This window comes from Balaenoptera acutorostrata, chromosome 10 (assembly GCF_949987535.1).
Source record: "Balaenoptera acutorostrata chromosome 10, mBalAcu1.1, whole genome shotgun sequence".
NCBI classification, from domain to species: domain Eukaryota; kingdom Metazoa; phylum Chordata; class Mammalia; order Artiodactyla; family Balaenopteridae; genus Balaenoptera; species Balaenoptera acutorostrata.
The window spans coordinates 39,949,209-39,964,235 of NC_080073.1; the positions used below are offsets into that span (position 1 = coordinate 39,949,209).

The 15,027-nt window shown below is 53.1% G+C and overlaps 1 protein-coding gene across 2 annotated transcripts; it reads left to right on the forward strand.

Moving 5' to 3' along the window:
• Positions 1-3,338: 3,338 nt before the first annotated feature.
• Positions 3,339-12,381, forward strand: LOC103010896 (cytochrome b-c1 complex subunit 1, mitochondrial). 2 transcript variants are annotated; one of them, XM_007168797.3, is made up of 13 exons: positions 3,339-3,497; positions 3,748-3,891; positions 5,443-5,529; positions 6,637-6,766; positions 6,958-7,156; positions 7,738-7,817; positions 9,737-9,852; positions 10,091-10,234; positions 10,374-10,534; positions 10,657-10,742; positions 11,235-11,323; positions 11,670-11,745; positions 12,189-12,381. In XM_007168797.3, the coding sequence occupies exons 1-13, from the start codon at positions 3,429-3,431 to the stop codon at positions 12,251-12,253; spliced, it is 1,446 nt and encodes a 481-aa protein (XP_007168859.2). In that variant the 5' UTR covers positions 3,339-3,428; the 3' UTR covers positions 12,254-12,381. The 2 variants fall into 2 exon arrangements, with proteins under 2 accessions (XP_007168859.2, XP_007168860.2); XM_007168798.3 differs by having other exon boundaries at positions 3,359-3,497; positions 3,751-3,891.
• The last annotated feature ends 2,646 nt before the right edge of the window (positions 12,382-15,027 follow it).

Here is a 15,027-nt window from a genome sequence, read left to right on the forward strand (position 1 = left end):
CCTGATTGACTGGTTTAAGATTCCATTTCTGGGAGAGCCCAACTAAAACCAAGACTTGGTTTGGTGGCCTGGGGCTTAGCATAAGCGACTCTATTTTGGGCCTGTTATCTTTTTAACAACAAAACTCTATGATCCCAGTTATATGAGGTACCTAGAACAGTCAAGTTCATAGAGACAGAAAGTAGAATAGAGGTTGTCAGAGATTTGAGGAAGGGGGAAATGGCGAGTTATTGCTTAATGGATATAGAATTTCTGTTTGGGATGAGGAAAAAGTTTGGAAAGCAGACTAGATAGTGATAATGGTTGCACAACTTTTTTTTTTTTTTTTTTTGGCTGCACTATGCGGCTTGCGGGATCTTAGTTCCCTGGCCAGGGATCGAACCCGGGCCCCAGCAGTGAAAGTGCTGAGTCCTAACCACTGGACTGCCAGGGAATTCCCTGCACAACATTTTGAATGTAATTAATACCACCGAACTGTATAATGTTAAGATGTAGTAATGGTTAAGGTGCTAAATGTTATGTATATGTTAGCACAATTTAAAAACTAAAATTAAAATAAAAGAAAAAGAAAAAATCTAGAAGAATAAACTGAAGTGTATATCAAATATTGAGTGAGGAGAGTAAGGTGAGTGCCAGAGCCCTCTCAGGCAGCCTGCATGGACCTGCTTTTACAGTTTTGAGACTCTCTTGGGGGAATAAAGGGAGTCTCAGAGATGGATAGAGAAATGAGGCCTGGTCAAGAATTGTTACAAAATTCAGTTTGCAAATTAGGGGGAAAAAGGGTATTTTGGTCTCACCTCACCCCATAGGCCAAGTAAATTCCAGAAGATCAATGAGTCATCAAAGGCTCTTGCCAAATCATTGCAATGACCACTGCTTGTACTTGACCTTTTAGCAGCATTTCCTTTTTGACCAATCTCTTGAAACATATCCTTCCCTGGGCGTCTACCACATCACACTTCCTGGTTGTCTCATTGTCCTTCCCTTCTCACCCCAGGGTAGCAGTGGGGGGGGGGGGAAGGGGGGGGTAGGTAACTGGATTAGAAATTATTGGATTTGCTAAAAGATTGGGTGTGGATTTTGAGAGAGAAGAGTCAAGGATGACTCCTAGATTTTTAGCCTGAGCAACTTGGTTAATGGAAGTGTCATTTACTGAGATGAAGACAATTATGGGGGGAACAGGTTTGGGAGGGAAAGTAAAGAGTTCAAGTTTAGCATTTTTTTTTTCCGGCTGCGCTGCACGGCATGCAGGATCTTAGTTCCCCAACCAGGGATCGAACCCGCGCCCCCTGCAGTGGAAGTGTGGAGTCCAAACCACTGCACCGCCAGGGAAGTCCCAGCTTTAACATGTTTTTTTTTTTTTTTTTAATAAACTTCTTGGCTATTTTTGTTTTTTAAAAATTATTTATTTATTTATTTATTTATGGCTGTGTTGGGTCTTCGTTTCTGTACGAGGGCTTTCTCTAGTTGTGGCAAGTGGGGGCCACTCTTCATCGCGGTGCGTGGTCCTCTCACTATCGCGGCCTCTCTTGTTGCGGAGCACAGGTTCCAGACGCGCAGGCTCAGTAGTTGTGGCTCACGGGCCCAGTTGCTCCGCGGCATATGGGATCCTCTCAGACCAGGGCTCGAACCCGTGTCCCCTGCACTGGCAGGCAGATTCTCAACCACTGCGCCACCAGGGGAGCCCTTCAGCATGTTTAACTGAGATGTACAGGGAGGTAGGACAAGAACAGGAGAGCATGGGAAACTAAAAGTGGAGAAGGGATGAGACTCTAAAGAGGAAAAAGTGGCCAATCACTTTAAACAAGACTGAGCACTGGCCATTAGATTTAGCAACATGGAGCTCATTGATTACCTTTACAGGTGTGGTTTTGGAGGAATTAATTGGGGGTGGGATTGGAGTGGGTTTGGGAAAGAGTGGGAGGAGAGGAATTGGAGGCAGTGAGCTCTTTGGGGGAGCTCTGCTAGAAGGAAGGTGCACAATACGCTGGTCACTGGAAGAGGTTGTGTCACAGGCAAGAGGAGTCTAAGGAGACATGACAACGAAATGGAATGTGGTATCCTGGATAGGATCCTAGAACGAAAAAGGATATTAGGTAAAAACTAAAACTAAGGGAATCTGAATAAACTATGGAGTTTAGTTAATAATAATATGTCAATATTGGTTCATTAATTGTAACAAATGTATCACAATAAGGTAAGCTATTAATAGGAATAACTGTGCATGCCTGTATGTGGGCAGGGATATATGGGAAACTCTGTACCATCTGCTCAATTATTCTGTAAATATAAAACGGTTCTAAAAACTAGTTTTTAAAAAACTAGGAGATTCTATTTCACTTTATTTTTTCATGTCAAGATCATAACATAATTTTAGCTCACAAAATATTTATCAGTGCACACTTAAGCATCTTCTGTCTGATTTTTATAAAAGAAAGTTTTGAGTGATATTTTGAAGATCACAGAAAACCTCATATACCCGTAAAAGGAAGTACAGTTCAGAAATACGCTATTATTTCAAAAGCAACAAACATTTTTTGTAAAAAATTTATTTTTATTTTACTTTTTTATTTTTGGCTGAGACCCGCGGCTTGCAGGATCTTAGTTCCCCAATCAGGGATTGAAACCGGGCCACTGCAGTGAAAGCGCAGAGTCCTAACCACTGGACCGCCAAGGAATTCCCTAAAAATTTAAAATTATGTATTAAAATAATACAGAAGTGTAAAAATGGTAGCCTCTTTTCCCTTCCCCTGAATTCATTTTCTGTAAGTCACCTGAATGAGAGTTTAGAGTGAGTTCCTCTGGATTTTTTTCTATGTAGCCTATTAGAAAAAGCACTTCGTTTTGTTTTGTGTGTGTTTTGTTTTCCAAACAAGGAATCCTTTTCACAAATTAGTCTCTAAAACTGTTGTTTTTTTCTTAGCAATATATTGCTAAATTCTTTCCATGTCAACCGTCTGAACTTTCTCCATTCCTTTAAAGAGAAAACCGTGACTTTCAGCAGCAGCCTCATAGTCCCAGGTTCCACCCTGGTGGTTTAGCCCTGGGGTTGCGATTCGCAAACATGCTGTGGCTGCGCTCCCCGCCCGCCCGGCCGCTCTGAGCACTCAGTGGAGTCGAGGCGCCCACTGTTGGCGAGAAACATCGCGCACTCTGCCCCCCACGCCACCACCACGGGTGAAGAGGGAAGATGGACTGGATCCAGAACAGACCCGCGCAGGACGATGACTAGCCAGATGGATTAATGCGCACTGGTACCCAGGGACGCGAAGACAAGAACTAACGACCAGCAGAGAATGAATATCCACGGCGTCCTCCGCCAGGGAGCAGCCGAGCGCCAAGTCTGCGGTACTGCGCCTGCGCCTCGCGCGCCGCTGCGTCCGCTCTACGCATGCGTGGCGCGGCTCATCGTCCACTGGCGCCAGAAGATGGCGGCTTCCGCGGTTTGCCGGGCGGCCGGCGCCGGGACGCGAGTGCTGGTGCGCAGCTGCCGCTCGGTGAGGTGTCAGCGAGAGCGCAGACCTATGGGGAACGGGTCTTTGGAACGCAGACCGGGAGCGGGCTGTTAGCGGCGGCGGGTCGAGAATGGGGAGGTCGCGGGGTCAGGGCCGTGGGAAGGTCACGGCCGAGGGCACGCATGGGAGTCTCGCGGCTGGCCTGGGGGCGGGGACGGGGATCCCACTGCAGGCCTGAGAGCTAAGGAGCGATCCTCCAATCTAGTCCTCAGTCCTGGTCTTCCCTTTCCAGCAGCCGGCCCTGCTGAGGTCGCCTGTCTTGCGGGGCATCGCCACCTACGCCCAGGCCCTGCAGAGCGTGCCGGAGACGCAGGTCAGCCAGCTGGACAACGGGCTGCGAGTGGCCTCGGAGCAGTCCTCCCAGCCTACCTGCACGGTGAGTGGGTCCGCTGTCGGGATTGCACCTCCATATTGGGCATGGTCTCTTTTCCCAAGTCGTGGTGTGACCTTGGGCTCAAGTGCTCTGTGGTTTGGATCAGACTCCACTCAGCCACCTCAGGATGGACCCTCCTACCCCAATCCCTACCCTAGCCACGCCTTGACTTCTTGGGGGCAATCCTCACCGTAACCAACACTTACTTAGCGTGTGATGCTTGCCAATCAGGAGGCCAAGTCTTTTGTCAGCTTTTTCTTCAGCAGCCCATATGAGAGAAGTGATCCTTCAATGAGGAAAATGGGGTTCAGAGACATTAGGTGACTGCCAGCCTCACGGCCCCAAATCATAATCCCTTGCCTAGACTGGAAATGTATTGCAGAAGAAATCAACTAGAAAATTCCAGTTAAATAGATAATTTTCCTCAAAATTCACTCAAAGATAGAAATCTTGGCCAGATAAACAGAGAAGAGTCTCAAGAAGCGAACCGTTTCCTCCCCACCCCAAACTTCAAGTGGTTTTATTGGTAAATTCTTTCAGTTTTCCAGGAACAAATAATGTCCTGTGATATAAGTTGTTACTGAACACAGCAAAAGGTGATGGGCAATTTCCTTATTACATGGCACCTGTATAAGCCGAACCACGGCCTGTTGAAGCTTGGTAGAGAATGCTGTATTTCGTGGACACTAAGATGCTCTAGATTGTAAGGAGCATCACTGTGCTCTAGTGGCAGGAAAAGAATGCTGCCAATTATAATCAAAGGATGCCATGGATTGTAAAACGTATCTCTCGAAGATGTTAGATGTGTAATAGATGTTCGTGTAAAGAATTTATGACACACAGTACGTATATCAACATCTGTTAGGAAAGTAGATGTGAACATTTTAAGTCAGCTGTGAAACAAATAGTAAATTAAAAGATTAGGTCTATGTCACCATGGGGGTGAGTAGTGTGGTTTGTGTTTCACAGCACACCAGGAGGCTATTAAGAAAATTTTAAGATTCTCTCGTTGGGTGCCAAGGAGACACTTTGCAGTGTTAGGTGTCCAGCTCTGTTTAAAACTTTTTTTTAAGTGTGAATGAAGGCTACTTATGATGATAAAATGTTCAGTGTTTAAGCCAATAGTCTCTTCTTTAATGGCGAAAGGACACAATCACCAGAACAAAGGCAGGGTATAATTTTTAGGAAGGAGAAAAGAAGTTGTTTTCAAATGATTAGTTGCTTGCCTAGAAGAAACAAAAAATCAACTGAAAAGTGAGGTTGAATTTAAGAATTTCCTGTGGTGATGGGACAGGTGAACGTGCCTGGTTTGAAGCTTCCCTGCGAGTCTCGATAACCAGTCAGGAAATAGAGCAGGGAGGAGAGGTGATGCAGTGTGACTAGTCATTCAGCTGGTGCCCTGTACCTCTAAGCACAGGGGTCCTGCTGAGAAACTCTTCCCCAGCGTGGGACTGTGAGCCCCTGTCTGGGGCTTGTGCTGGGTCATGCAGGGTGGGGTGTAAGGAGGGGCTGAGGTGGTTTGTGTGTTACCTTTGTTTGTGGTTTCTTGTCCAGGTGGGGGTGTGGATTGATGCTGGCAGCCGTTATGAGACTGAGAAGAACAACGGGGCAGGCTACTTTGTGGAGCATCTGGCTTTCAAGGTGAGGCTCCTAAAGTCCTGCATCTGCCCTGGGCTTAGGGCTTCCTGCTGTCCCTCCTGAGGATGCAGGTCAGAAAAGTCAGCCTCCTCAATTATGGGTTTTAGCAGGGTAGCGGGGGAAAGAGATCTCTGGATGACTTTTCTGGGAGGAGTCATGTGGACTTGGCCTCTTCTGAGTGAGCGCCTATCTGGTGAACCCCTGCACAAGGCCCCCAGAGCCAGAAAAACCCCAGGGAGCCATAGGAGCCCTGCTCTTCACCAGAGGCCGGGCCTGTGTTGTGTGCATGCATGGATGTAGAATTGTGGATGTACACGTGCATTGTAACAAACCCACAGATTTAGTTTTTGTAAAATGCTGTGCATCTCTTGTTTGTAGAAGTGAGTAGGAGCTTTCTTGAGGATGGGAACAGCTCCTAAGCCACCTCGTGTTCGCATGGAGTAGAGACTGAGTTCTTAAATGAATGAAAAAAATGGAGAAGATACGGGATAGGTGGTGTTGTGGAGCAGGAATGGGCAGCTAGCCAGGTCCATCATCACAGTTGTGTGTGTCAGTCTCAACACATTGATACGTGTGTGTATCATTGGACAACAGCACTGCCATACACGTGCACGCATACATACACACACACTGGACTAAGGTTGAGTCCTACAGAGGCCACAGGACACACACAGAGTCATATAAATGGTATGAGGGAGAGTGGGTAGTGGTAGCATCACCTGAGCACAGGTGTGAGCTTACCTGACCATGACTGTCAATAAGAGGAGAGGGAGTGCTGGTAAGGTCAGGCTGGTATGGGAGCTCTCAGTCAAATGCTATACCCCCTCTTGGTATGGGAGCTCTGGATTTCAGGTAACACTTGCTTTGGCCATGCCCTTCTTTCCTGACCCCTGGATGTCTTCATTCTCTTGGTCCATGATGCTGTGATGTTGATTGGCTTAAGGCCTGCTAAGCACTTGGTGAGCACAGCCTCTGGGCTGTGTAACCCCAGAGTCTTTGCTGAGGGAGATACCTGTGGACCAGTGGTCCTGCTGGGACTTTAGCCTGTGAGGATGGGGGTCCTGGGCTCCCATGTGGCTCCTGATTTGTCCTGTTGGTGTGTGGTTCCAGGGAACAAAGAATCGGCCTGGCAGTGCCTTGGAGAAGGAGGTGGAGAGCATGGGGGCCCATCTTAATGCCTACAGCACCCGGGAGCACACAGCTTACTACATCAAGGCACTGTCTAAGGACCTGCCAAAAGGTACGCTGGAGGATGGGACCGGGACACCGGTAGGACTCCAGGAGTGCAGAGGACAGGCACTCAGGAGCCCCTGGCCTGGCTGAAGAATGGGGTTACCCTTAGAGTATGGCCTTGCAACAAAGCAACCAGTGGTGTCAGGCCTGGGGTTTTATCCTGTTACTGGTCTCCAAACCTGTCCTTCTTGCATCCAGCTGTGGAGCTCCTGGCCGACATTGTGCAGAACTGCAGCCTAGAAGACTCCCAGGTTGAGAAGGAGCGTGATGTGATCCTGCAGGAGCTGCAGGAGAACGATGCATCTATGCGGGACGTGGTCTTTGACTACCTGCATGCCACGGCATTCCAGGGCACACCTCTAGCCCAGGCCGTGGAGGGGTCCAGTGAGAATGTCAGGTGAGCGTTGGCTGGTCTGGGGTGGAATTCGTCCCCTCATTCTGGCATGGCCAGGCCATGTCCACATGAGTTTGTTTTTAGTTGATCTACTGTCTGTGCTGTTGATTTTCCTAATTCACACAAGTGGAGACATTTTCTATGTTGCCACATGGTCCCTGTGATTCTTTTTTAACACTTGTGTGGTTTTCACTTGAATTTCGGGCTTTGCTATAGGGTACGTTTCCATGCATGTCCTGCCAGCCTGAGGGAGGGTGCTCTGGGTATCCCTCCACATGGCTTCTTGTCCTCTGGTGGGATGAGCTCTGCTGCTGCCCCTCAAGAGCCCCCACTGTCAGTTCACACCCTCCTCAGAGGGGACTACAAGGCTGTCCTGAGGTGGGATGCGAGGGGGGCCCAATGAGGGCTGCCCTCTGGGCCCCAGAGTGGTGGGTGGCAGAAATGGGGCAAGGACCAATTGGTGTGTGGGGTCCTGCTCTCCAGAGAAGCCATGTCTCCTGGTCTGTCTCCTCAGCCCCGTTTTGTGTGACCCAGATCATTCTGGTTTGGGAGCGGTGTTGACCAGTTGGCTGTATGTCTTGCAGGAAACTGTCTCGGGCAGACCTGACTGAGTACCTCAGTCGGCATTACAAGGCCTCTCGAATGGTTTTAGCAGCAGCTGGAGGTGAGCGATGGGCTCGTTGAAGCCCTGTGGTAATAGGGGGGTGGACTGTGGCCTTGGTTACCAGGGCCAAGTCTCCCGGTTCTGACCATAGGGATCTTCCACTCCTGGGGACACTGTTCCCACCCTGTCCTTGAGGGGAGTGACCGCTCTTCCATGCTCTTTGAGGTGGGGTCGGATTCTCCTCTGCCGCCACCACTGAAACTGACCGCCCAGGGATGCTACACCCCTCTTTAGTACAGGCCTCAGTTGGGCTGTTGGCCCCTCCAGGCCTCAGGGTTTTCTCAACCCCACCTGGTCGTAGGAGACCCAGGTTGTAGGCTGGTGGGAGATTCGAGCCCTCAGGCTTGTTTCTCTTGACCTTGTCAGTGGGCAAACCAGACATTGCATGACAGATGGGAAGTGCGTTGAAAGGAAGGCATAGAGTGGTAGGGGGACTTTAATGGGGGACTCAGAGTTAGAGGGTAGGGAGGTGCTTTTGAAGCATGTGTCGTTTGAACAGAGGCTTAAAGAGAGGTGGGACTTAATTCGGTCGGGAGTGGGAGGTCTGTGCGGAGGGGAAGAGCAGTGTCACGGGCTGGTGTGTGTTTTGAGGCTCGCTCTGCTGCCGTGTAGGGGCCAGAGCGGAAGTGGGCAGGCGCAGTGAGTGCTTGTGGCAGGTGCCTGGTGGGGGACGGTAGGAGCTGGGAGAGAAGTGCGGGGACTCAGGGTGGCTTTGTAGGTAGACACCTGACAGAGGAGGGGACGTGGCGGGGAGGGGACGGGAGCAGGCCCAGGGTGCTTTCCCAGCTTAGGTCGTGACAGCTGACTGGGCAAGAAAGATTGATAGGAAGAACATGATTGGTGGCCTTGGGGCCAGTGGACCTCGGGACCAAGAGCAGTCTGAGCTACTGACACATCAGACTTTGTTGAGTCCAACAGGATCTGAGCTCAGGGAAGGAAAGAATAAGAGGCAGAGGCACCTAGCAGGCTGTACCTGGGGGAGGCTGCTTACTACCACAGCGCCCACTGGTCAAGGCGCTATGGCAGCAAAGGCCTCCTCTTGCAGAGGTGAGGTCCAGCAGGGGTCCTGAGGCGTGAGTTTGTAACGTTACTGGTAAACGTCCCCAGCTCTCAGGGGACCCCGGAGCTAGTCACAGCCCTGCATAGCACCTCTTTGTGCCCTCTCACCTGCCAGCCCCCACAGGATCTGCTTGAGGAAGGGCCAGAGGGAGAAGGCAGGGCAGGTGGCCTTATGCCCAGGGAGCACCAGTCTTGTCCTTGGTGCTGGTGGGAATGTGTCACATGGGAATCCTTTTTTTTTTTTTTTTTTTAATAGATTTATTTATTTATTTTTGGCTGCGTTGGGTCTTCGTTGCTGCCCGCGGGCTTTCTCTAGTTGCAGCCAGCGGGGGCTGCTCTTCGTTGCTGTGCGCGGGCTTCTCATCACGGTGGCCTCTCTTGTTGCGGAGCACGGGCTCTAGGCACGCGGGCTTCAATAGTTGTGGTGCGTGGACTCAGTAGTTGTGGCTCGTGGGCTCTAGAGCTCAGGCTGAGTAGTTGTGGCACACGGGCTTAGTTGCTCTGGGGCATGTGGGATCTTCCGGGTGCAGGGCTCGAACTCGTGTCCCCTGCATTGGCAGGCAGATTCTTAACCACTGCGCCACCAGGGAAGCCCAGGGGAACCCATTTTGAAGCTCAGCATGCTGCTGCTTCCCTGTGGCTGAGGTGATGGAAGCTGTTTAACCCTGAGGTGCCTGCCCCGCCCATGAGATAGAGTGTGTCTGTGAAGGGTCCTCTTCCCTCACCTTGTCCTGATGTCACGTCTTCCTTTTGGTGTTTCCCATCAAGGCAGGACATGGGGTCCTCTGCTTGTGTGTGATCTCCCCTACCCTGTGCCTTGGGCCCTGGCTGGCCAGTAACTCTGCCGTCTGTCTTGGCAGGGGTGGAGCACCGGCAGCTGCTAGACCTCGCCCAGAAGCACTTCTGCAGCCTCTCTGGGACATACGCTGAAGACGCTGTGCCCACTCTCACTCCCTGCCGCTTCACTGGCAGCGAGGTGGGCTGCTTGGTGGGCGGGGGTAGTGCCCTCAGCCGGGACCTCTTGGGGGCACCCTCGTGTGCATGGCTATCTTCATGACTCCGGAGATGCCTCGAGTTGGGCAGGTGTCCTGTGGCTGCTGCCTCACAGGCACACGTGTTCACACTTGGATGCACACTCTCCACCCACACTTGGCACTTTTGCTGGTCGCCTGGGAAGTCTGGCTGTCCCTCAGCTTTGCCATGTACTGTTTCAGATCCGCCACCGTGATGATGCCCTGCCTTTGGCCCATGTGGCCATTGCAGTGGAGGGGCCTGGCTGGGCCAACCCGGACAATGTGGCCCTCCAGGTGGCCAATGCCATCATTGGCCACTATGACTGCACTTACGGTGGTGGCACGGTGAGTCCCAGGGGTGGGCATGGGATGGGACCTTGTCTTCAGGGAAGAGAGGGAGCTGGGCTGTGGGCGCTTGTACTGTGGGGTTTGGGTGTGGACCGCAGACAGGAGGGTGGGTGCTGACCACCCTCATCCCTGGTAGCACCTGTCCAGCCCACTGGCTGCAGTTGCTGCAACCAAGAAGCTGTGCCAGAGTTTCCAGACCTTCAACATCTGCTACGCAGAGACGGGGTTACTGGGCGCACACTTTGTCTGCGACCACATGAGCATCGACGACATGATGTTCTTCCTACAGGGCCAGTGGTGAGTGGCGGCCTAGTGCTGCCAGGGAGGTGGGGAGGGAATAGGGCCCTTTGAACAGGACCGTGGGAGGCTCAGAGACAGCACCGTCTCTCAGGATGAATCCCACCCCACCCCTGCTCTAGGATGCGCCTTTGCACCAGTGCCACAGAGAGCGAGGTGGTCCGGGGCAAAAACATTCTCAGAAATGCTCTGGTGTCTCATCTGGATGGTGAGTCCTGCAGCCCTGTGGCAAGGGGTAGAGTGCATACTGGCAGTGACAGTCCCAGTGTGGCCACCGTTCCTAACCAGGGTTGGAAATGAAAACTTTGGAGGTCACACCATACCCCACCGCTACCCCTCTCAGAGGGGCCTGGGGTTTTAGGTACAGGTGTGGGTAGGCTAGATCAACAGCCCATGGATACAGTGACAGGTGGTTGTACAAGTGAGGGTTGTGGTCTAGGTCAGACCAGGGTCCAGGTCAGCCCAGAACGCTGGAGGTTCTGTGTGTACCATGAAGCACTTCGGCAGCCTCTCTGGGACATATGCCGAGGACGCTGCGCCCACTCTCACTCCCTGCCGTTTCACTGGCAGCGAGGTGGGCTGCTTGGTGGGCGGGGGTAGTGCTCTCAGCCGGGGCCTCTTGGGGGCACCCTCGCATGCATGGCTTGGACCCACGTGGATTGGAGCATGTGGACCTGTAAACTTCCCCCAACCCTTGCAGGCACCACTCCTGTGTGTGAGGACATTGGACGTAGTCTTCTGACGTATGGCCGCCGCATCCCCCTGGCTGAGTGGGAAAGCCGGATTGCGGTAACAGGGGCCCCTGGGAGAGGTTCTGGAGTCTTAGCCTGGCAGACTCCCAGAGAGTGGAGAGTTGAGGCAGTGCAGACTGCTCCTATAGGCAACCCTGGTGTCCTAGGCAGCGTCACCTGCCTCGGTGGTGTAATTGGAGGGCAGGGCAGAGGCACTGATGGCTGTAGGGATGGGTGGGGCCTGTGGAAATCTACAGCAGGGAGAGCCCTGCTGCATTTCCCCTTTTGGTTGAGGGGCAGCTCCATGGTACGTGTGGAAGATCTTGGGCGGCTGGATAATGTTGACTGGCAGAGGTGGTCCCCAGGTGCCTGTCGCTCAGTGTGCCCTCTGCTTCATCCTGCAGGAGGTGGATGCCAGTATCGTGCGTGAGGTCTGCTCCAAGTACTTCTATGACCAGTGTCCAGCAGTGGCTGGATTGGGTGAGTGGCCTAGAAAGTCTGCTTTTTGTCCTTCTCCTCAGGCCGTTGTCTTGGCCTCCCCTCTGCCTCTGCTCCCCCATCCCCCAGCTTTCCTGGGGAGCAGCACGTTGAGGCCCCTAAGAGGCTCTGCTCAATAGCCTGGCTGCCAGGGAGTTCCTGCTCAGAAAACCTGTCCTAGCAGCTCCCTGACTCCCTGCCAAGGTGCCTCCATCAGTACCCCACACCTGCCGGGTAACGGACACCTCCGTGTGTGGGGTGGAGCTCCAAAGGCCACAGCATGAAGGGACAGGCTCAGCACCCCCTGGAGGAATGTTCTCTTCCCTCTTTCTACTCCAAGCCTGTCTTGTGCTGCTCTGGGCAGCTCTGGATGGGGTGCGGCGCAGGGCCAGGTGTCCCTGTACAGGCCAGGTACCTCACCCTGATGCCCCACCCTATCCCCACAGGCCCCATTGAACAGCTTCCAGATTATAACCGGATCCGTAGCGGCATGTTCTGGCTGCGCTTCTAGGCAGGAAGCCTGTGCAGGCAAGAGGGCGGGGCCAGGGTCTGTGGTCCCCCCAGCCACAAGCATACCACCTCAGTCCTTCAAACCTGTGCTGCAGATAACCACCAACCAATAAAGTCCTGTGTTGAGAACTGCCTCGTCCCTCTCTTGGCATTGGCATGGAGTCCACTGGGCATTGGATTGGCGAGCAGGGACTTCCTCCCGGTTCTGCATCTCCTAGATCCTTCTGCCTTCCCACATGCTGATGTGTCCTTAGCCAGGGGCAAGCGTGGGGCTGCAGCACAGAGGCCGGAAGCCTTTGATGCCTGCAGGGAGCTGAGGCCAGCTGTTTGCACTTAGCTGCATGGGCGATGCTCATAGCCAGCCTGTCCCAAGAGTGAGGTGTGGGAGGCCATGAGAACTGCAGCCCCAGACTTTGCCCTGGTAGAGGTCCCAGCCTGGGAACTCAGGGGACTCAGGTGGGAAGCCCCTTGCTGTGGATCCCGTGCGGTCACCCTCCGGCGGACTCTGGTCCCCCAGACGGACCAGGAGAGGCCAAAGAATGTCCCTGAGGAAGCCTCCTTCATATGTTTACTCTGGATTCTGGGAGGAGGATAGCCTGGGGCATAGTGTTCCCATTTGGTTTCTAACTGTTGCCTGGACAGGCAAGGCAAGAATCCTTTGCCTTGATTTGCCGCTGACTCAGGCTCCAAGAATATCCCTGAGCTCAGTGGGGCCTGAGCCCCCTCCCTAGACTCGGTCTGTCCCAGGCAAGTCCTGAGCTGCTGGCCCGGCAGTCCCCTCCCCACCTCCCTGAGGACCTGGTGGAGCTCTCAACTGTCTAGTCCCCCTGCCACCTTTGGGCTCTGGTCCCCAAGGCAGGTGGGCAGGTAGGCCCCTCTTCCTGTGCCCCCCAACCCTTCCACAGTCAGGTTCCCTGGGATCCCAGTGGGGGAATAGAAGTGTGGGGCCCAATTTTGCTGTGAGGGAGGTGCTGCTGGCACTTGTGGACAGGGCTGTGGGAGAAGGTTTCTTGAGAGATGACTATTCAGAAGTGCCCCAGCATCCCAGCCTTGCAGTGGCCAAAACAGCCCTCAGTTCGCTACCACCCCACCCCAGTGCTTTTCCCTTCAGCCCTGTTTGTTGCCACAAGTTGTCAATTAGGAAATAACTGTCAAGTGCTTTCTAGAACCCAAGGCTGGGGGACTCAGGTCATCCTACTTTGTGAACAGCTGGAGAGAAGCTGCTGGACAGTGTAGAACCCTGACAGGCCCTCCCCTGGATGGTTATAGACACAGCATATCCAGGCTGGGGAACCGCAGGTGCCAAGCGTGTTGTCCCAAGTTTGAGCTCCTGGAGGACGGGGCTTGATTTCTCTGCTAAGCCCAGGCCTGACTCTCAAAGGCTACAGGTGTGCTGGACACAGAGTGCTCGAGCGGGTGATCTGGTCCTAACGGACCTTGCATGCCTAGCCAGGGAATTTGATCTTTACTTTGGAGGCATGTTGGGGGAGGTGTATTGGAAGTTAATGGGAAGACAAGTGACTTGGTCAGCTGAGAGTTAGCCTGGGGACTCAGGGTGGGTTTCTGTGTGGTCCCGGTGAGCAGTGCTGTGGCAGAGCAGATACCACAGCAATAGTAAGAGCTGGAGTGGGCTTTGGGGGACACAAGCAGGACAGCATCCCCAGCAGGGCTGGGGTACCACAGGGGAGGGGCAGGTCGGAGGAGGATGACCTGCCCAGCTTTGGCCACGGTTCTGAGAAATTTGGAGGTGTTCAAGACAGTGGGATGTGTGGGGCTGGAATCCCCAAAAGAGGCCCCAGTTGGAGACATGGTGCCATCCCGCAGAGGTGGTGACCGAAGCCAGAGGAGGAAATGTCCAGGGGGGTGTGGGAGGGAGAAAGAGAACTCCAGGGCCCCAGTGTGTTTATGGAGGGAGCTGGTTTCTGGGGTTGGGCCCTAGGCTGTGCCTGCCAGGAGGCCACACCCCTGCTCATGAGCCCCCCCTGAGCACCAGACCTGTGCTCATCCTCAACCTTGCTTCTGCCTCCAACAGCCTCTCCTAGCATGCTTTGAGTGACCCTCCTCACAGCAGGCAGCCATTTCTTTTGGGGGACCCCTCATGGTTCTGATGAGGTTTGCCTGAACACCCTCTCAGCTGAGCCTCTGGTCTCCCCTAAAGGCTAGACCCAAATGTGTATGTATGTCTACACTGTATGTGCCAGCTCTGCCCTGCTCTCACCCACCCTTGCTGTACAAGAAGAGGTGAGGGTCTTGCGGGCAGGGGCTGCCTCTGTAATGAGAGCATGACTGGTTCTCTGCAGCCCTCACCTGTAGGACAGATTTCAAAGGGTTGGGGGGGTCCTGGGACATGGCTGAAGAGACCTTGACCTAGGGAAAAGGTTCTGGGCCCTATGGATCACAGTGCTGTACCTCATGATAATTTGGGGCTGTCCCTGTAGCTCAAGCCTTCTGGACAATAGGAAAACAGGCAGTGTGGATGGTCCTCACTGCCCCCAGCTCTGGCCATACCAGAGACCTCAGGCCCTAAAGGAGGTCAAGGCAGACAAGTTCAACAGAAGTGCTGTCCCCTTCTGTCCCCCATTAGCCTGTGGAGCCCCAGGAGAGGCTGGGGGGCCAGGCACGTTGGAAGGGGCCCTATGGCAGTGGTGAGTGTAGAAGTATTCTCCAGGCTTAAAAAAGTAACAGGGGACCTGCTCTTGGGAGTATCTCTCTGCCTCGGTATCAACCCCTATAATGAACACATACGTATATTACAAAGAGTGTCCCTGGCCTGCA

Coding starts and splice junctions, on each gene's coding strand:
- LOC103010896 (XM_007168797.3), top strand. CDS start 3,429: ATGGCGGCTTCCGCGGTTTGCCGGGCGGCCGGCGCCGGGACGCGAGTG. Junction 11,324..11,669: donor AGTGGGAAAGCCGGATTGCG/GTAACAGGGGCC, acceptor TTCATCCTGCAG/GAGGTGGATGCCAGTATCGT. Junction 11,746..12,188: donor TCCAGCAGTGGCTGGATTGG/GTGAGTGGCCTA, acceptor CTATCCCCACAG/GCCCCATTGAACAGCTTCCA.